Source organism: Lissotriton helveticus, chromosome 11 (genome assembly GCF_964261635.1).
Source record: "Lissotriton helveticus chromosome 11, aLisHel1.1, whole genome shotgun sequence".
NCBI lineage: Eukaryota > Metazoa > Chordata > Amphibia > Caudata > Salamandridae > Lissotriton > Lissotriton helveticus.
Window position 1 is genome coordinate 1048955583 of NC_136072.1, and position 20737 is coordinate 1048976319.

The following is a 20737-nucleotide window of genomic DNA, read 5'->3' on the forward strand; positions in this document are numbered from 1 at the left end:
GCTGATAGTACTACAGTCAGATAGTATTTTTAATGGAGGGAGCCATTTTTATGCTCAACATTTATTGAGGTGCTCTGTTATTTTATTTAAATCCGTTGTAGATTGCATGTTTGATTGCAGTTACATTTAATTTCTTGTTCATGTGTTGGGACTTATTGGTGTGTACATGTCTATTTTGCGGGGCCACATTTTGTGCTCATTTATTGAGGTGCTCCATTCTTCATTTCATTCCAGCGTTTCTGTATTTTTTATGTGTTTACGGTTTGCATCTTAGGATGAGCCATGTTTGAGAAATTTCTATATTTTGAAAAGTTTTAGTATTTTGCTGAACCACAAAGTGCTCGAATATTGTTAGAGGTGTTCAGTTATTCGAAGTTTTTGAGAGTGAAAGTTGCTCTATTTTAGGATATGAACCGCTTTAGTGCTCTAATATGTTAGAGGTGTTCATTTTATTCAAGGTTAAAGAGCCGCAGGTTACTCATTTTTAGAACCACAGGTGTTCGCTATGTTTGATTTGTAGAACTACAGGTGTTCGTTATGTTTCATTTGTAGAACCACAGGGGTTCGCTATCTTTTATGCTTAGAGAGCCGCAGGTCGCTCATTTGTAGAACCACTTGTGTTCGCTATCTTTTATCTATTTATTGAACCACAAAGTGCTCTAAGGTTTAGAGGTGTTCAAATTGTTGGGTGTTTAAAGAGCCGTGTTTGCTCAGTGATATGTATTATTACATGCTCTAATGTTTTTAGAGAAATTCACTTTTGATTTGTCAAATCCACTCATTTCCATTCTTGTGGATTTTGTACCATGCGGGTGACTGTATTTTCTTTCGTACTTTCACCATTTGATGTTCTATCTCTTTCTTTTGCTTTACCAGTATTTTTTCTGTGTATATGCTGTATGTTCTATTATCAATTTTTCTTCTCTCTTTTGTTTTCTTATCTTGTTTTATTTTGTCAAGGGGGAGATGTGTTGCATCCTGCTTTCATTTCTTCTCTGTCCTTCTTTAGTGTTTGTCATTACTTGCTCAGCAGGCATCTATGATGTCACATAGTGTTCCAATTGTGTATGCTTGAAAGCAGGGACAGTTACATCTGAGGCTGAGCTGGAGTCCATCTGCTCCTGGTGGGGTTTCTATTATTGGATCTACTTTATTCTATTTTATCTTCCTGACCTGAATCTTATCTTCAATAAACCTAATCTGTTTCATATACTGGACTTAAGGACTTCAATTTGTTACAAGTACACATTCAGTTTGGAATATGGGGCTGTTGCTTGTGTTAGGGTATCTCCAGGGTTAGATTTAATGGTAGTGTTAGAGGAGAGCCAGCTCACTGTAAAGGTTTCCTTCAGCAGGCAAGGCCCTTTTAAAACCTAAGCACACCCGCAGGATGATACTAGTTCAGTAAAGGAGGTAAACAAAGGAAATTCTGCTGTATGAACTACATTTTTGTGGCTTTCTATTCACTTCAGTTGCGCCACATTTAATGGACTTAAATTTGTCATTTTTGGTGGGGTTTTTCCGCTGTCCATTTGGTGAGCAAGGAAGTAGCGTTTACATTTTATGTTTGTGGCTTCAATTTCATTTGGAAAGTGATCAGTTCTTTCTACGTTTCAACTACCTCTTTACTGATGGCACCAGATTTTAATTTGTCAAAATAAAACCTAGGCACAAGGATCTACTAAACTCTTTTCCTTAGATGTCCACTGCCAGTGCTGTTGAAGACCAGTGTTACAGACTACCAAGGCTGTCTAGTTTTGATTCCACTGTGTTTTTTTTTTTCTTCGCTTAGTTTTGATTCACCTCAAACCTCTTTTTCCACCAGCCTACCCTTCCTGCCTTTCTAACTCTAGGTTTCTCTCTTTGTCCCTGTTGTCCTATCTTTCTCTTCCTCCAACTCAATGTCTCCTTCTTGCTCCGGATCAAAGCCTAATAATGAACAAGCATTTGCAATGCAATAGGTCTCGCAGCATTAAAGTTTGAGTTATTGGCATTGTATATGACAATGTGCTGCATTAAATATTTAGCAAAGTCTGTATTGGTGTATAAAGATGATTTGCAAGATGATAGCGATGGAGTGGGGGATGGATGGGTGGATGGATGGAGTGGAGGGGATGGATGGATGGAGTGGGGGGATGGATGATGGGGGGCTGGATGGAGTGAGGTGGATTGAGTGGGGGGATGGAATTCATGTGTGCATTAAAAAGAGGAATCTAAGGATAGAAATAAATGGGGCACCCTCCACTCGCATAGTGTATATAAATACTAGCCCCATTTATGCACCGCTCATTTCATTGTAGTGGGTGGTGCCCTACCTTCTGTATTCAATTGAAAGGGGCAGCTTGATCCCATCTTAGGTAGTGAGATCCAGCAAAATGACTGATGCAACAGTTGACAAACTAGGAGACAGCAACTTACTCACACTCCTTCATATACAACATTCCCTAACTAGCACATATCCTGCCCCTTTCGCCTGGTTACCCTCACACAGAGGAACACTCCGATGATGAAAAGTGCGGGGAACTGTACGACGTGTTCATGGCACCCTTGAATCCGTGAGGTGTCTCCTTTTATGCATGGGTGAACAATTGTGGCTTATGTGGTACTTCTCAGACAGGGCACCAGCAGCTCCAGAACGAGTTTAAGCTATTCGCATTGTAAATGACAATGCCATTCATTTATATTTTAAAAACAAAAATAAAAGGCTTTGTTATGTGCAATGTCAATAGCTTAAACTCACGTAAATGCGGGACCTATTGCATTGCAAATGCTTGTTTACAATGTGCCCAAAAAGAAGGTTATCTCTCAGAATAAGGTAAGCCAATGGCTTAAGTGGCCTGATCTTGTGCCCCATTGTTGTGTCTGCAGTGGCCAAAAAAAAAATGTGTATCGGAGAACAATGGATGGGCTGACTGACAGCCCCTATATTTATGTATAATATATGTAATATTACTAAAATCAACAAGCATTGAAAATGCAATAGGTCTCGCAATAGAATAGTTACACATTTTTCGTTTTGCAAATGGATGAGTGGTGTTGCGTGGATGAGTGGCGTTGCGTGGATGAGTGGCGTTGCGTGGATGAGTGGCGTGTGTGAGTGGCGTTGCGTGTGTGAGTGGCGTTGCGTGTGTGAGTGGCGTTGCATGTGTGAGTGGCGTTGCGTGTGTGAGTGGCGTTGCGTGTGTGAGTGGCGTAGCGTGTGTGAGTGGTGTAGCGTGTGTGAGTGGCGTTGCGTGTGTGAGTGGCGTTGCGTGTGTGAGTGGCGTTGCGTGTGTGAGTGGCGTTGCGTGGATAAGTGGGGTTGGAATGCAATAGGTCTCGCATTAGAAAAGTTCTAGTTATTGGTCTTGTAAATGACATAATTTATTTATTTTTGCGTTGTTAAAATAGCTATATTGATGGCTTTGTCATTTACAAAGCCAATAGTTATAACATTTGCAAATGTGACACCTATAGCATTTGGAATGCAACATGTTTTGTATTTACGTGACTTATATGGCAGCTCTTGTCGTTATGCTACATCTCTAGATAGTTTTATCTTCCGCAAATGTGACACCTATTGTAACACAATATGTGTTGTGAGGGTGAGTGAGGGTGAAGGGTTGAGGGTGAGGTGTTGAGGGTGAGGGGTTGAGGGTGAGGGTGAGGGTGAGTGAGGGTGAGGGGTTGAGGGTGAGGGGTTGAGGGTGAGTGAGGGTGAGGCTGAGGTGTTGAGGGTGAGTGAGGGTGAGGAGTTGAGGGTGAGTGAGGGTGAGGGTGAGTGAGTGTGAGGGGTTGAGGGTGAGTGAGGGTGAGGGTGAGTGAGGGTGAGGGGTTGAGGGTGAGTGAGGGTGAGGGTGAGTGAGGGTGAGGCTGAGGGGTTGAGGGTAAGTGAGGGTGAGTGAGAGTGAGGGTGAGTGAGGTGTTGAGGGTGAACGGTTGAGGGTGAGTGAGGGTGAGGGTGAGGTGTTGAGGGTGAGTGAGGGTGAGGCATTGAGAGTGAGTGAGGGTGAGGCGTTGAGGGTGAGTGAGGGTGAGGGTGAGTGTGGGTGAGGGTGAGTGAGGGTGAGTGAGGGTGAGTGAGGGTGAGGGTGAGTGAGGGTGAGTGAGGGTGAGGCTGAGTGAGGGTGAGTGAGGGGTTGAGGGTGAGTGAGGGTGAGGGGTTGAGGGTGAGTGAGGGTGAGGGGTTGAGGGTGAGTGAGGGTGAGGGGTTGAGGCTGAGTGAGGGTGAGGGTGATTGAGGGTAAGGGGTTGAGGCTGAGTGAGGGTGAGGGTGAGGGGTTGAGGGTGAGTGAGGGTGAGGTGTTGAGGGTGAGTGAGGGTGAGGGTGAGTGTGGGTGAGGGAGGGTGAGGGTGAGTGAGGGTGAGTGAGGGTGAGTGAGTGTGAGTGAGGGTGGGGGTGAGTGAGGGTGAGTGAGTGTGAGTGAGGGTGAGTGAGGGTGAGGGGTTGAGGGTGGTTGAGGGGTTGAGGGTGAGTGAGGGTGAAGGGTTGAGGGTGAGAGGGTGAAGGTGAGGGTGAGTGAGGCTGAGGGTGAGGGGTTGAGGGTGAGTGAGGGTGAGGGTGATTGAGGGTGAGGGGTTGAGGGTGAGTGAGGGTGAGGGTGAGTGAGGATGAGGGTCATTGAGGGCGAGTGAGGTTGAGGGGTTGAGGGTGAGTGAGGGTGACTGAGGGTGAGTGAGAGTGAGGGTGAGTGAGAGTGAGGGTGAGTGAGGTGTTGAGGGTGAGGGGTTGAGGGTGAGTGAGGGGGAGGCTGAGGGGATGAGGGTGAGTGAGGGTGAGGGGTTGAGGGAGGGTGAGGCTGAGTGAGGGTGAGGGTGAGTGAGGGTGAGGGGTTGAGGGTGAGTGAGGGTGAGGGTGAGTGAGGGTGAGTGAGGGTGAGTGAGGGTGAGTGAGGGTGAGTGAGGGTGAGGGTGAGTGAGGGTTAGGGTGAGGGGTTGAGGGTGATTGAGGGTGAGGGTGATTGAGGGTGAGGGGTTGAGGGTGAGTGAGGGTGAGGGTGAGTGAGGGTGAGGGTGATTGAGGGTGAGTGAGGGTGAGGGTGAGGGGTTGAGGGTGAGTGAGGGTGAGTGAGGGTGAGTGAGGGTGAGTGAGTGTGAGTGAGGGTGAGTGAGTGTGAGTGAGGGTGAGTGAGTGTGAGTGAGGGTGAGTGAGGGTGAGGTGTTGAGGGTGGTTGAGGGGTTGAGGGTGAGTGAGGGTGAGGGGTTGAGGCTGAGTGAGGGTGAGGGGTTGAGGGTGAGTGATGGTGAGGGTGAGTGAGGGTGAGTGAGGGTGAGTGAGGGTGAGGGTGAGGGTGAGTGAGGGTGAGTGAGGGTGAGTGGGGGTGATTGAGGGTGAGTGAGGGTGAGGGTGGGTGAGGGTGAGTGAGGGTGAGTGAGGGTGAGGGTGAGTGAGGGTTAGGGTGAGGGGTTGAGGGTGAGTGAGGGTGAGGGTGATTGAGGGTGAGGTGTTGAGGGTGAGTGAGGGTGAGGGTGAGTGAGGGTGAGGGTGATTGAGGGCGAGTGAGGGTGAGGGTGAGGGGTTGAGGGTGAGTGAGGGTGACTGAGGGTGAGTGAGTGTGAGTGAGGGTGGGGGTGAGTGAGGGTGAGTGAGTGTGAGTGAGGGTGAGTGAGGGTGAGGTGTTGAGGGTGGTTGAGGGGTTGAGGGTGAGTGAGGGTGAGGGGTTGAGGCTGAGTGAGGGTGAGGGGTTGAGGGTGAGTGATGGTGAGGGTGAGTGAGGGTGAGTGAGGGTGAGGGTGAGTGAGGGTGAGTGAGGGTGAGTGAGGGTGAGGGTGATTGAGGGTGAGTGAGGGTGAGGGTGGGTGAGGGTGAGTGAGGGTGAGTGAGGGTGAGGGTGAGTGAGGGTGAGTGAGGGTGAGTGAGGGTGAGTGAGGGTGAGGGGTTGAGGGTGAGTGAGGGTGAGGGTGATTGAGGGTGAGTGAGGGTGAGGGTGAGTGAGGGTGAGGGTGAGTGAGTGTGAGTGAGGGTGGGGGTGAGTGAGGGTGAGTGAGTGTGAGTGAGGGTGAGTGAGGGTGAGGTGTTGAGGGTGGTTGAGGGTGAGTGAGGGTGAGGGGTTGAGGCTGAGTGAGGGTGAGGGGTTGAGGGTGAGTGATGGTGAGGGTGAGTGAGGGTGAGTGAGGGTGAGTGAGGGTGAGTGAGGGTGAGTGAGGGTGAGGGTGAGTGAGGGTGAGTGAGGGTGAGTGAGGGTGAGGGTGATTGAGGGTGAGTGAGGGTGAGGGTGGGTGAGGGTGAGTGAGGGTGAGTGAGGGTGAGTGAGGGTGAGTGAGGGTGAGTGAGGGTGAGTGAGGGTGAGGGGGTGAGGGTGAGTGAGGGTGAGGGTGAGGGAGGGTGAGGGTGAGGGAGGGTGAGGGTGAGGGAGGGTGAGTGAGGGCAAGGGTTAGTGAGGGAGGGTGTGATGCGAAAGCACAACATCTGAATCCCTGAGCTTGTGTTTGAATAGAAGATTGGAATACATTCTGAATGGCGTGCACTGTTAAAGCTTACCAACGGCCGGTGCCATGCTCTGCTAATAAGAATTAAGCTGCAAAAGCGCCTCACTCATGAGCCTGCACACTTCATTTCAAAGCAATATAAAGATGACTTGTTCCCGAGAATGTTTTATGGCTGCCTCGTTGTCGCTCTTGTACTCATCCGACCTTATTAATGTGTCTGGTATTAACAAAATCATTTTCTTTTTGCCGATCTTGCTTTATTGCTTTCCAAATTTAGAAGAAAAAAAAAGAAACGATAACGAGCTGGCAAACAGGCTAACACACTCGTCAAACCAAGTTGTTTTTATTGCTCATCACAAAGGAATCAAAATGCGCTCCGAGCACTTTCAATGCAGGTTTCCGTGATTGCCCGAGACAGCGTTTGCCCAACAATGTCACAGAGGTCAGCCGAGAAATAAAATATGATATGCTTTTTTCAAGAAAGCACAACATCTGAATGCAGTGTCCGCGGTGTAAGAAGAGCCCTGGGGGAGGGAGCGAAAGGGATGCACTTGCAGAACAAAGGCACCGCAAACTGATCATTCTCGGAGATTTTAATCTCTGGCCCAACGGCAACCTGGATAATGCTCTGCACAATCTACTGCTCTCCTGCGAGGGTCTTGGCCTCTCACAACTGGTTAACAAACCCACCCACATTGCCGGGCACCAATTGGATTTAATTTTTGCCTCTTCCCAGTGGGTTCACCTAGGCGACATCCTGCCCTTGTGTTGGACCGACCACGCACTTGTTAAATTTCACATCTCTTGTGATAAATCCTCTAGGCCCCTACGTGGCTCTACTCCAGAGTTTCTGTATAGAAACTGGAAAGCCCTTGACACTCTCAGAGCGGCGGGCTCTGTATTCAATGTGGAAAATAGTTTTTCCTCCAACAATTCTGTTGAGAACAACTTCAAAGCCTTCTCCTTAGCAATCACATCCATCGTTGACTCTCTTGCCCCTTTGAAGAAAGGAAAGGTCAAAGGCAGAGTTCCTGCTCCTTGGTTCAACGACTCTCTAAAATCTCTTAAACTAGCTTGCAGACAATCTGAGAGGAAATGGAGACAAGGGTACTCGGAGTTTAACAAAGCCATCTGGAAAAGCCATCTCCTTGCATACAAAACTGCCATTACTCAGAGCAAAGCCAACTATTTTTGCTCAATGATTAGTAATGCCCCCAACAGCTCCAAAAGCATATTTCAGATCCTCAGAAACCTTACCCACCCTGATTGTGTCTCTACAACTACCCTTCCTACCCAAGCCCTCTGTGACAACCTTGCGTTGTTCTTCAAAAACAAAATTGACACCATTATCTCTAATCTGAACTCCTCCCCCCCCCTAGGGGGCCCCATTACATCTAGATCCGGTACTAGCGATCCCACTCCGGCGCACTCAGATTTTCCTTTTAGGAAAAAACTGCGGGAGTTTCCCCCTATCCAAGCTCCAGAATTTGAACGGCTGGCTCTTGGGATCACCTCCGGTTCCCCCCTGGACCCAGTACCTCCTAAAATTTGGAAGAGTTTTGGTACCGACCTCTTTGACACACTACGCAGGATCTGTAATCAATCTTTATACTGCGGACTTGTGCCTTCCACCTGGAAGGAGGCCCTTATCACCCCATTGTTAAAAAAACCTTCCCTGAACCCTGATTGTCTGTCCAATTACCGGCCTATTTCCCTTCTGCCTTTTCCTGCTAAAATTGTGGAGCGCTGGGTAAGCACCTGTCTCTCCACCTATTTGGAGGATAATCAGATCCTGGACGACTTTCAGTTCGGCTTCCGCCCTGCCCACGGGACCGAAACAGCTGTCCTGACAGCCATGGAAGACCTTCGTATGCGTGCAGACAGGGGCCAGGCAGTAGCCTTGATCCTGTTGGACCTGTCTGCCGCCTTCGATACGGTCAACCATGGGGTCCTGCTGGAACGACTCCAGGCAGCGGGGATTGACGGCACTGCCCTTCTCTGGTTTCACTCCTTCCTTCGGGACAGGAGACAGGCGGTATCTCTTCCCCCTTATCAATCCACGTTCTCCCCTGTTTCCCACGGGGTGCCCCAGGGCTCCTCCATCAGCCCCATTCTTTTTAATGTGTATCTTAGACCTCTGATCACGTTAATAAAGGCACACGGGTTAAAAACAATTAATTATGCAGACGACACCCAGCTCATTCTCTCTTGGGAGGGAGAAGACTCTACCCCCCTGGCAGCCTTTCACGACTGCTTAAGGGAGACGGCTGGGTGGCTACTCACTAACTCGCTGCAATTTAATTCCTCCAAAACGGAGGTTCTGTACTGTGCGGGAAGCCGCATTCCCCGGCAATTCCCCTGCGATTTCTGGCCCCCGGAATCGACAGATAAACCTCGGCCAGTTACATCGGTCCGTAATCTAGGAGCCACGCTGAATGAGAAAATGAACACTGAAACCCAAGTTGCAAAAACGGTGGGAACTTGCACAGCTCTCATACGTTCCCTACGCAAAATTATGCCATTGTTACCCGCTCAAGCTCGGGAGCAGATAGTCAGGTGTACCATCCTCAGTCGCCTGGACTACTGCAACGCGCTGCTTCTTGAGTCCCCAGCTGCCCTGCTTGACCGACTTCAACGAGTTCAGTCGGCCGCAGCCAAACTAGTTCTAGGCTGGACTAGGAGAGCTTCCGCCACAGCGGCCCTAGCTGAACTACACTGGCTTCCGCTTAGGCAACGTGTGGCCTTCAAGTCCCTCTGCCTGGTATTTAAAGCGCTCCACGGAGCTGGACCTAAACCTCTGCAGGCTATGTTCACATGGTACATCCCTTCCAGATCTCTACGTTCTGCCTCGGCTCGCCTGGTGTTTGTTCCTAAATACAACAAAGTCAGGACGGGGGGCAGATCGTTCAGAGTCGCTGCGGCTAAATTGTGGAACAGTCTTCCTCCTGATATCCGGCAAATCTCACAGCTCCTCCCCTTCAGGAAACGCATCAAGACGTGGTTATTCCCTTAGAATTTCCACCCCCCCCTTGCTCCCTGCTGTTGTTCCCCTGAGGTACGAGTATTCGCCAGCGCCAGGAAACCTGCAAGGTGTCAGCCGCGCTTTACAAATGGAGAAAATAAATAAATAAATAAGGCAGACCTTCTGCTAATTGACTGAAAAATTAGCCCGGCCCCCTGTGGGAAGCACGCAGGCCAGCAGCAGATGGAGACACTTCGGACACTGTTGCAAGCCAGGCTCCCCACAACCTGCTGTGAAGCTGCCCGCAATTAAGGGTCACAACACTTTCTTGTTTAACAGAACACAAGCAAGATGAGAAAAATAACAAGCATTGACCGCCAGTACCACTCATTTTTAGCCAGCAGCCCTTTTGTCATCAGACTTTCACCTTGAGCAGGAAAGAGGAAATCATTAAATAGAACAAGGGAGGAGAGAAGGAAAGGTGACAGAGAACTGCTGGAGGAGCAAAGAGGAGAAAAGAAATGCACACGGCGGGCAGGGGAGGGGGCGGAGCGGGGAGAGCGGCATGTGGGTGTGAAGAAGCCGGGGCCTTTGAAGTGAAGCTAAGCTTCACTTCAAAAGGTGTCGGAGGAATGCGGCTGAGGGAACAGACGGCGATTGCGGCTGAGGGAACTGATGTGCACGCGCTTTTAAGCTCAATGCACATGCGCATTGAGCTTAAAAGTCACGGGCACTGCAAGGAATCGCCACGATTCCTTGCAACTTGGTTAAAGACTGTTTAAGCCGCAATAGGCTCGCAAGCTCGATGCGCATGCGCATCGACAGGCGAGACCTAAAAAGGACATGCCTGGCACCAGATCTACAAATAGTCCATTGGGCTTGTGCTTCTCCGAATTGTAAGATCAGATCACCTTTATGGAGGTATCAATTATGACTCCTAAATATGTAATGCAGTGAACACTCTTTATGGATGTCTATTAGTGCTCATAGACTACGATGTAATATTTCTTGCATCTAAAGCCATAACGTAGTACTAAGGCCCATGGTATCCATTAACGTCAAGGGATCCATTCAGGACATGAATCTATTCACTTCGTCTTAGAATCCAATTAAGTTCTTGATGACAGAACTGCATCATCTGCACAGACAACAAACACTGGCAAAGCCAATAAATCTAGGTCTTAAACTGCTGAGCAACAGCATTTGGAAACGTTTTAACAGGCAAGCAAAAGCATGTGCCCACAAGCACATGCATGCCTAGCTGCTAATTTTGCAAAGAATGGGTTTGTAATTAGAGGGAAATCTGTTCAAGATCGCCCTCATGCATGAGCACGGCACGATGCACGGCCATCATTTATCATAATTACAAAATTAAAAGAAGGAAAGCGTGATGGGGAAAGGAGATGCACTTCCCTGGAGTGAGTTTAATGAAAGTCACCTCAAATATACAATGAATGAAAACAACTCACCCAGCAGGAACACTGAAAGGCCCCAACACACCTGGGTGACAAACACACAAATAAGGAGTAATGTCTTTTAATAAAGTGGTGACAACTGACCAAGACAACAAATTCCTCTAACCATGAGCAAGGGGCTGAACCAAATCACCGCTGGATGTATGTCAAAAACAATAGCTCTGACCAGTGGACAGCAGCTAAAGCAATCTGTAGCTGAGACCTGAAAATTGAAAAAACAACAGCCATACTCTATCTATGGCAGCTCTAAATAACTTCAGAGAGATTCTCGTCCACACCACTTATATATATTAACAAGGATGATGCATCACATATTCAGGCTAGCGAAAATGACGTCATGAAAAGACTGCATCTGTTCCTCCTAGCACTTCGACGTATGTCTGTCATCCGCACTGGGGAAATCCTGTTTGGAGGGTAATCTGAGACTTTCCCCCTTAATGCTGTGGCTCTCTGCCTGGCCAAAGACAGAAACAAACCTTAACCGACTTCTGACTTCAGATTGTCTGCGATATGAATAAGTATGTACCAGCCCCTGGCTGATATCCACAAGTTCAACCAGCTCATATAAGTTTTCGAATGTAATATCTTGAGAAGTGTAGTTAGTCAATAACAATGGGCTTAATCTATTGCGGGTGGGTGACTGTATTTTCTATTTGCATGCAAGATGGGGTGATGATTTGCACCCATGGGTGTTTGAATAGCATTTTGTAGTAAGTGGAACTACTGCAGCACTACGTTACATATTACAAAATGCAGTTTGTGAATTGGGCCCAACAAGTCTATTACCAGAAATGCTGCAGGAGTTTACAGGTTGGTAACCAATGGAGTACTTAACCACTTCGCTACTAAGCCTTTTCAGCCGTAGAATTCTTTGAACTTTCTTGCCATTTTGGGGTAGTCACACTTAATGCCTTAATAACCTTCTTTTCACTGAATGATTCAATGTCAAACCTACGATCTTCCACCAAGGCCCTCCCCCACATTTTAGGCAATGTAAAGTTACTCAGGTTCTTTGATTTACTCTGCAAGGCAATGATATATTAGCCAAAATATGGTAACATTATGTTTAAAAAGACAAGAACAAAAGGTTTGTTGTGCCAACATTAGCCTTTTCCCAGTTTCCAGAAAAATAGGGGGTAAAAACCTTTTTTGACCGTTATTTTCTAAGTGGTGGTCAATATTTCCTTTTCTAGGTTTTTTTTCTACTTGCAATATTGTAGGGGAAAATAGGGGTGAACTATAAATGCTATACATTGCTGAAAACTAGACCAAAATTCTGAATTCAGTAAAAGATTACTTGTGCAGATCACTCAGTGTTTTTCCAAAGTAACTAACCATTGAGAGCAAGCATAATAAGTATGGACTAAACATATTTGAACTTGTGACCTCTCCTGATACACAGAGCTTTTCAGCACATTAACCCCGTGCCCTGAGAATACAGAAAGGAATAGTAGCAGATAAGCAAAAGTGAGAGGGGGTTATAGGAACAAGCGGGGCACAGAGAATGAGACAGCAAAATCGAAAAGTGACAAAACAAGCATTACCCCTTCCTCCAGCACTTCCGCCGCCTCCATTGCTGCTCGTCCTGGTTCATTCGCGGGCGCCGACGCACGTCCCCAACTCCCCGGGTTTCCGAGGTGAAAAGGAAAACGAAACCTATGAAGCTCACGCGCGACGCGCGCGACCAAATCCTAAAGCGCGCATCGTAATCCGACTCTGCCATGCCGTTTGAATGCTGCGCATGGTGCGCGTGGCCAGCTCCTGTCTCCACTCCTTGTCGGCTGAACTGATCACTATAGTTCTCTGGCGAAAACGCGCTTTGCGCGTTTAGCCGAGACCTAAGAAAAGGAATGGTCACCAAAAACCTATGCCTGTGCCTATCACCTGCCAGCACCGGCACAAATTAGACCCTCAGCAGACCAAGCAGCTGAGAAGTGCACATCTTTGAAAACTGAATTGAACTCCATTTCAAAGAAAATGCATGTGGACTGATATCTGACATCAACTGTACTTGTAAACTTCCTCTATACTTTAAAAATAGCTGCACTCAAAATGTTACTTCTACTAATATCTGGACGCACACTTGTGAGTGGTAACAGGCTTTTGCATATGCACAGCCGCAGTTTCGGAACCCAAAGGTCTCCATTGGCAATTGAAGTCTGTCAGCGATGGTAGGGCCAGCCGTGAACTTTACTTCAACCTCTATGATGGCATTTGTAGACCTGCCCTCCGTGCGCGTCACAGAAGCATGCGCATGCCTGCTGCTCTCTAGGCATTGGCTCCCACGAGCCATGTTGGTGACGGCCTGGGAGGCTTGCTGATGTCATGCCTCTTCAAGCCTGTTGGACGGGGAGCATATCTGCAGGAATAAATTTGACTGTGCGGGTCAATAATGTAAATTGCAAGTCTACCCTTGTTTTATGGGTTGCAGAGTAAGGGAATACTTCAACTCTCATGCGAACTAGAATATAGGGAGAGGGCCCACTTACTCATTTCATATTCTCTGTAAGCGTAAGAGACAGAGACATGGTTCAAGTGGTTCTAGAATCAGGATGGCCAGTCCCAGTTAATGGGGCACTTGGCGAAACCCTAGTGTGAAAGGGAAAATGTCCTGTGCCCTTTTCAGGATGGATAAGGGTTATATGAACTCCCTTAATGTCAGTGGTGGGACATGATGGGTCAGGATGATGGAGGCTCACCAGCCCTGTAGGCCTCTAGATTGTCTCTGAATTGTATGCGCAAGGCCATTCTAAATGCATAATTCGCATCACCATTTACAACAATTAGGCGTTTTAAGATGTCAGCAGCAGAGGTGGTGATTTGATCCACCCTATTTTGGGAATGTTTTCAATATCAGCCTACTTAGGTTGTGGGAAAGTTTTTTACCAGCAGGTTTTAAGATACAAAGATTACTGTGGAATATATTAATGAAACACCAAAGGCACACTGACACCCTACCAGCATTAGATATACACGATGGTACATATTCAAATATGTCTGCCATAGAAGTTTGTATTGCAATACTCATGACTATTGTAGTCCATACTTTGTGTCTGGCATTTCCTATGTTAATGAGTTGTCTGCATTGGATGCAGTGTGTGATCAAGACTGTTCTCAGACAAAACGAGTAACTGGAATTAAATTTCATCTACCTAGCATATCTTCCCCGAGTGTGCGCTTTACTTCAGGATTGGCGACATATCTAAACTGTCTGGCATGCTCCACCGGCACAACGCACCACCTATATAAGGGCCTCAGAGATCGGAAGGAGCTCTTTGCGGAAGGATATATATATATATGTATATATATATATATATAAACACATACACACACACACATATATATACATACACTATAGATAGATAGATAGATAGATAGATAGATAGATAGATAGATAGATAGATAGATAGATGGATAGATAGATAGGTAGATGATAGATAGATTTTCTGGGTTTACATGAGGCTGGTGGCACAGTTAAAGATGGCTCCTGGCCAACCAGATGAACAGAGATGCCACATTTTGCATGGTATAATGTCTTCCAAAACAAGAGTAACAGAAAAGCACAAAACACTGCATTCCATAACATGAAGTAACTCCATGACAGTAGAAAACAATACCTCATGACGATAGTAAACAGTGCAGACACTAAAAGAGCCACATTGGTAAATAACTGGATACCAGGTCCTGCACCCACCACAACGTGCCATGTATATGCCCTGTGTCACAAAGTATCTGACTGGCACAAAACTGCCACCACTTGGCAGGCACCACAGACTACTGGGCGCAAAAACTCTAAATTCTGAGACCTCCAAACACTGTAATATGTATGAAAAGTGCTGCATACACATATCCATTGCGTAGATGAAGATTACTCTTATGTGCATACTCTGCACACCTAGTATTAGCACCAGCTGAAAGGTGCTAGACACACACCCGGGCTTACGTTACCATGCCATGGGTATATTTGTGCACTGATATTTTATATCAAGGCATGGATTTAACCTCAGGTTTTGCTATCTAGGGTCCATCCACTAGCAGGTTGTATAATACCAAGATGCAGTGATGTTTTCTGAACACAATATTGCATAGAAAATTAGGGCTATTAACGACGTACACAAGAAAAGCGTGTTCAGAATATGGCCAACATTTCTCTCCCTTATGACAAACACTCGAAATCTGGATAGACCCCTCTTCGTAGATGCTCAACGTGGAGTCAGTTTAGGGTTCGAGGTGATCAACTGGTCTGTCACCTTAGAGTTCAGATCAATGGGGAAATTGTTGTAGGGTCATCGTGCCATACTCGCTCAGAATCTTGCCAACTATGCTAGTGTACAACTGTCTCCACTGCAGGGCACAATCTCAATCCTTTATAGAGTACAGGGATAGGTACATAAGGTCCACTTCAACCGCAAACTCCCTTCACTCTGACCCTAGATTTCAACTTGACCAAACTAAAGAATTATCAAAGCAGCAACATTAAATGTGAACGCACAATGTCTTTGCCAAAGAATTAGTTGAACATTCTCTAACACACACATGATGTGTGTTGTATTACATGCCACTTATTAAATATAGTGTCTTGCACTAACAGGGTCGAACTGGGACCGAAAATAGGCACAGGCAGGGGCAGCTCTTCCTCGGGAGCGGAGGAGCCTCGCCCCCCCACCCCCTGCTGCGAGCGCAGCAGGCACACACAAATAAGTAAAATGGAACATCAATGCCATTTTACTTATAAGAGCAGTGTGAGTGCAGGGGGTGGGGCTCAATCCAGCTATTGCAGGATTTAAAGTTGCTCCTGCAGTGCGCATGTCGGGTTGGCAGACTGGTGTGCTACGACCAGCCCGACATGTGCAGTGAAACATGTGCTGTGAAACAGCCTGGGGATTGCTGCCAATGGCCCCCAGCCTCAAAATGAGCACTGGGCTAGCTTGCCCCACCTATCCTGGAGCTGCCATCATGCTGACAGCAGCTCCAGAATTGGTTGTTGGCGTTCCACTGAGCAAGAAGGAAATCCTTTCCTTTCCTGCTCGAGGACACGCCCCCACAATATTTTTCTCTTGTTGCAGCCGCCACTGGGCCCAGGCACCAAAATAGAAGTGATCTCCATTAGTGAATTAGATAGCTAAAAAAGTGGCTTGTGTTGAGGCAGTTTTGAACTTGTAAAGGCGGGCTGTATGAGTGTTTTGAAAGGCATGGGAAACTGCATATATTTGAGCTTGCTGCAGACAATGTTTGTTTTAATATCAGGCAAATCAATATTAAAAACCCACCCAGCAAACCATAAACCAGACCCACAAACGGCCAAAATACCAGCCCACACACTGATCAGCCAAACCAGCCCTTCAGGTGCTGTCAGATTTCCCTATAGAAAGTTCCAAAACTGGCCTACAGGTACTGGTAGTTTCCAGAGTAACAAGAAGGTCATCTTCTAGGTTGGTGGTTGTCCATGTCAGAGACTGCCTATCCTAGTACTACTGTCTCCTGCTCACTGTGTTTGTTTGTCCCTTTTCTAGTGACTGTATTGCCTGTCTCTATGTACCTATTTTCTTGTCACAGTCGCTTGGTTCCAGCTGTGCTGTCACCTGGTCCCACCATGTACATTAGTGACTCATGCCGGTGTAAAAACATAGTTTGCATGCTATTTTCTGTACAAAATTTTTCATTAGATACAGTGGTGTAGCCCTGGGCGGCGGCCTTCCCCATCCCCATCGCTCTTACCTGCGGCTGCGGGACCGCAAAGGCTGGGAACGCCACGGGTGGCAAATGGTCTAGCTATGCCACTGATTAGATATAAATACAATTTACAAACACAGGGCCCAATTCACAAAGGTAAAATGAGACGAAAGTCTAACTTTAGGACGTTCAGTATTCAATTCACCAAGGGCATAAAGGAGTAGTAAAGTCAGACTTTTGTCTTAGTTAATGTTAAGTAATGGTTTTAAGTTTAACTGAGACCAAGACTTTTGGTCATAGTTAAACTTAAGACCAAAACGTAAGTTTAACTGAGACAAAAGTCTAACTTTACGACTCGTAAATGCCCTTTGTGAATACCGAAAGTCATAAAGTTAGACTTTCTTCTCTGTTTACCTTTGTGAATTGGGCCCTTGGTTCCCATTCCTACACACACCTTGCAAATACTGTCCACATCAGTGCACTTTGGCCACTGTCTGCACAACTTAAGCCAGGATAATGTGGATGCAAGTATGGTGCTCAGGTGAGTGCTGCACGGTCACCTGCAGACATTTGTGACAATTAATAAAATTACAACTTTGTGGGTGTGTGTCAAAAGGGCACTGGTGTTTTTAGCAACTTCCTTTGCACGGCGGTGGGCAGGTATGCTTTTGCACACCCATCCCATGCCACGTGCAAACTCTGGCCTCGACTCACAAAGCTCAAATATGAGTTTTACCCTTGGAAATTCAGAAGTAAGTCACACCTAAGTAGGGAGCAAGACCCGGCTACTCACAGCTTTATAAAGCTTTATGACTCAGTTCCTTGTATGTTTGAGAGGTACATCTGCCTAGTGTACACGTAGAAAATACCCAGGTATGACACTGTGTCATCCAACTCTTTACAGATATGTACTGTGCAACAATGCAGCCGCAAGAGACCATTGGCCTTGAAATATTAACTAATTCTCTCACAGACACATGATGAGTAAAACCCTTTGGTAGGTAAATCCTATTTTCTTTGTAGAATGCTTGCAAACCTGCCCCTTTCAGTGGTCTGGCTCACATCTGGTTGAGTCGTCTCTGTTATCCGCTGGGTGAGGCCTCTGCAGGGGCAGACTCCAGCCTGGAATGCCAACTATCTCGTTTGACCCGTGAAAACCAAAACAAGTTTTACCTGCAGTGTCATACAAGTGCAGAATCACTTCCTTGTTTCCGACCGTGATGCTGGTGGTGTACTTTTCAAAGACCGAGGGGGCGTATTGCTGTCAGAAGAAAAGAAAACACAAATTACCACCTTGAAAAGAAATGGCGTCTCTCCAATGCAATCAGCTTCAAGTAGTTGCATCTTATGCTCGTCTTTTTAACCCGTGTTTTGTTATTGTTAAAAACAATTCACTTCCCCGCATATATTTTAAAATAAAATAGATAATATTCCCCCCTAAATACCACGCATCTTTCATTAAAAAGCTTCATCACCTCCTCAGGGGGTAAAATGTGCCATGTAAATGCCAACTCAGTAACGCTTTTACAGTGCTTTCAGGTTCCCCAGGTAAACATGAGAAAAAATCCCAGCTTCTATAGAAAACAAGCATTGGCATTGCCAACAGGTCTGGCTTAAAAATGAAGTGGCTCTTCAGTCATCGTTGGGTTTAGGCACTTAATAAGTCATCATACATACACTGTCACTCATCTCTGCACTCATGCATCTATTCATTCTCCTACTTATTTATTCTTGCATTCACCCACTTACACAACCACAATGAAACACACAAACTCAACAATGTATACAGGGCGGGCATGTGACTGGAACAACAAATAATATTAACCGCATGCGCGCTGCGGCTATTTTCGCGCTGCGCGGCTTTTTTCCAAAAGCCGCGTTACATGACGAGCTCAGCTCGTCATCAGCGTGCGAGCAGTGCAACTGATGACGAGCTGAGCTCGTCATCAGCACCGAAGGGGTTAAAGATAGCAGCAGGTGACCGCTTTAGAAATAGTATTGCACTTATTGTATCATCGTTTAAATGTTTCAGCATGGCCGCCAAGTACAAAACCAAAACATTGGCCATCTTGGATGGTAAAACAAGGATACACTAAGGCCAATACTGTTTTTTTTCGTTTGTTTTTGTTCAGAAGTTTTTATTGGTTGTTTTCCAACAATGAATACATGGAACAGACATACAATCATGTAAAACACAATACTACTAATAAACTATACAAATTAGGCACATTAATCTAAAATATACAAATTAGGCACATTAATCTAAACTATATTATAAAGCAGAATAAAAATCCACATCTAACAACACCACAGGAAGACTTCTACTTAGTTATTGCAATGACATAGTACGCATGGTTCCCTGTGGAAGGATATCATTTGCAGTCCTGTATAGGTATGGCTAAGGAGCGCCCCTAAGTCTCCCTATCTCCAAAGATTTCAGTTCACGGCGGTTTGTGCAATTCAAAATATGTGTGATGGCTATCCCACATGTGTCTGAGGGGGGGTTTCCATGGTGAGTTTTGGTGGGCGATTGTGTCAGCGCCCCTAAGGTTGGAGACCCAATTCAACCAGCATGTAAATGACTTGTTATTTGTGTCCTTCCAGTTATTTAAGATGACTTAAACTGCTGCCATCAAAAGAAGATCCAAAAGGGCCCTGTCATGATCACTCAGGGATTAGACTCTGAGGAAGCCAAATACCAGCATGGAGCATTCTCTCTTAAGGGAGCATGAAAATAGTTTAGAGGCAAAATCAAAAATCCTATCCCAGAATGTTGTTACGCACAGGATAGGATCGGATAGAAAATTCTGAGGCCAATACTGTTTTATGACAGTCACCTGGTTTAGAAGCAGCTTGCAAGGGGGAATGAGGCGCTCTACAGATAGAATGAATGGCAAGCAACAGGCCCATTTACAATGCGGATCTGGCAAAATATGATAATAAAAAGAGCTGAAGGAAAGAAATATAAGGGGATCTATAAAAGGAGAAAATGGAAAACTAAAGGACCAGTCCGCCCACACAGGCGCACTTGTTTTCAGGTAAATGCGCATATGTGATCCAACCAATTGTGACACAAAAGTAATTTCCAAATGATATTAGCACAAAAGTTATCTAAGTCTCTAAACACAGTATGATTACACCATTTTTGTATGTAATTTACAGAACTCGCAATCCGTTGCACAAGAGGGGGATGTTAAACTACGCTTCATACTGGTGCTTGCCGCTCGCGTCATGACTTGTCACTGTGTGAACTGTGTAACCATGCTAAAAGTTTTTTACACCAGAGTCTTTTGCTGAGTGGAAACATCACACGACTTTCCACATATACACTGTCTTTGTGATTTGACTCATGAATCGGACTACTGCTAACTACACCACTTGTGTATTCTAGAACCATGTACGGTTCCACTGTTTTGTTTTGAGCTACAGACTGCCTGCACTCCAGTACAACCTCCTATCATGAACCCACAAATGTCTTCTTTCGCTCCTCTATAATTTGTTCTTGACATTTTAGGCAACTAATATTAGGTTTTCTAGAATTTATAAACCAATAAAAATACAAATCACACATTGCCCATTTTTCTGTTGTCACCAACATTTTGTACTTTCACCTGAACAGAAGCCCCCTCCACAGTTGGCTGCCCCCCAGCATTGTCCGCTATCACATCTTAACTTGCAACTACACCATGGTGATCACTGCTGTTACTCTATCGTATCTGTAGCTCTACTTAGATAAGAAGCAACAAAGGGAGCCTATATTTCTTTAGGGCATGATTTATGGACCACCTTTTTTACGCACTCCTCTTATTTAATTTATTTATTTAAAGCATTTGTTAAGCGCACTGTCACCATGGCAGGCATCCTGGCGCTGACTGAAACTGAGAGGGCGGGGAAAAGTCAGAAGCATCGAGTACGGAGTTTAGTGGCCAGTTGACCTGGGGAAAAGCCAGGTTTTAATTCTTTTCCTGAAAGGCAGAAATTCAGAGATGTGTCTAATTTCTGCTGGAAGCGTGTTCCAGAGCTTGGCAGCTGCCACGTCAAAGGATCTGCCACCGGATCTGATCCTTTTAAATCGTGGAACCACTGCCAGCTTGGCTTCAGAAGAACGAAGCTGCCTAGCTGGGGTGTACCAAGCAAATTTAGATTGGATGGAGGTGGGGCCTATTGCATGTGGCGCCCTAAACACTATACAAAGGGCTTTAAATTGTACCCTTTGCCT

At 46.2% G+C, this 20737-nt stretch overlaps 1 protein-coding gene across 1 annotated transcript in view; it reads right to left on the minus strand.

Annotated features, from left to right (window-relative positions):
• The window catches only part of RHOF (ras homolog family member F, filopodia associated), a 201339-nt gene that overhangs the window by 128651 nt on the left and 51951 nt on the right, over positions 1–20737 (minus strand). The window contains exon 2 of the mRNA XM_078667536.1: positions 17692–17779. Within this exon, the coding sequence (XP_078523662.1) occupies positions 17692–17779 (88 nt within the window). The remainder of the gene's footprint in view (positions 1–17691; positions 17780–20737) is intronic.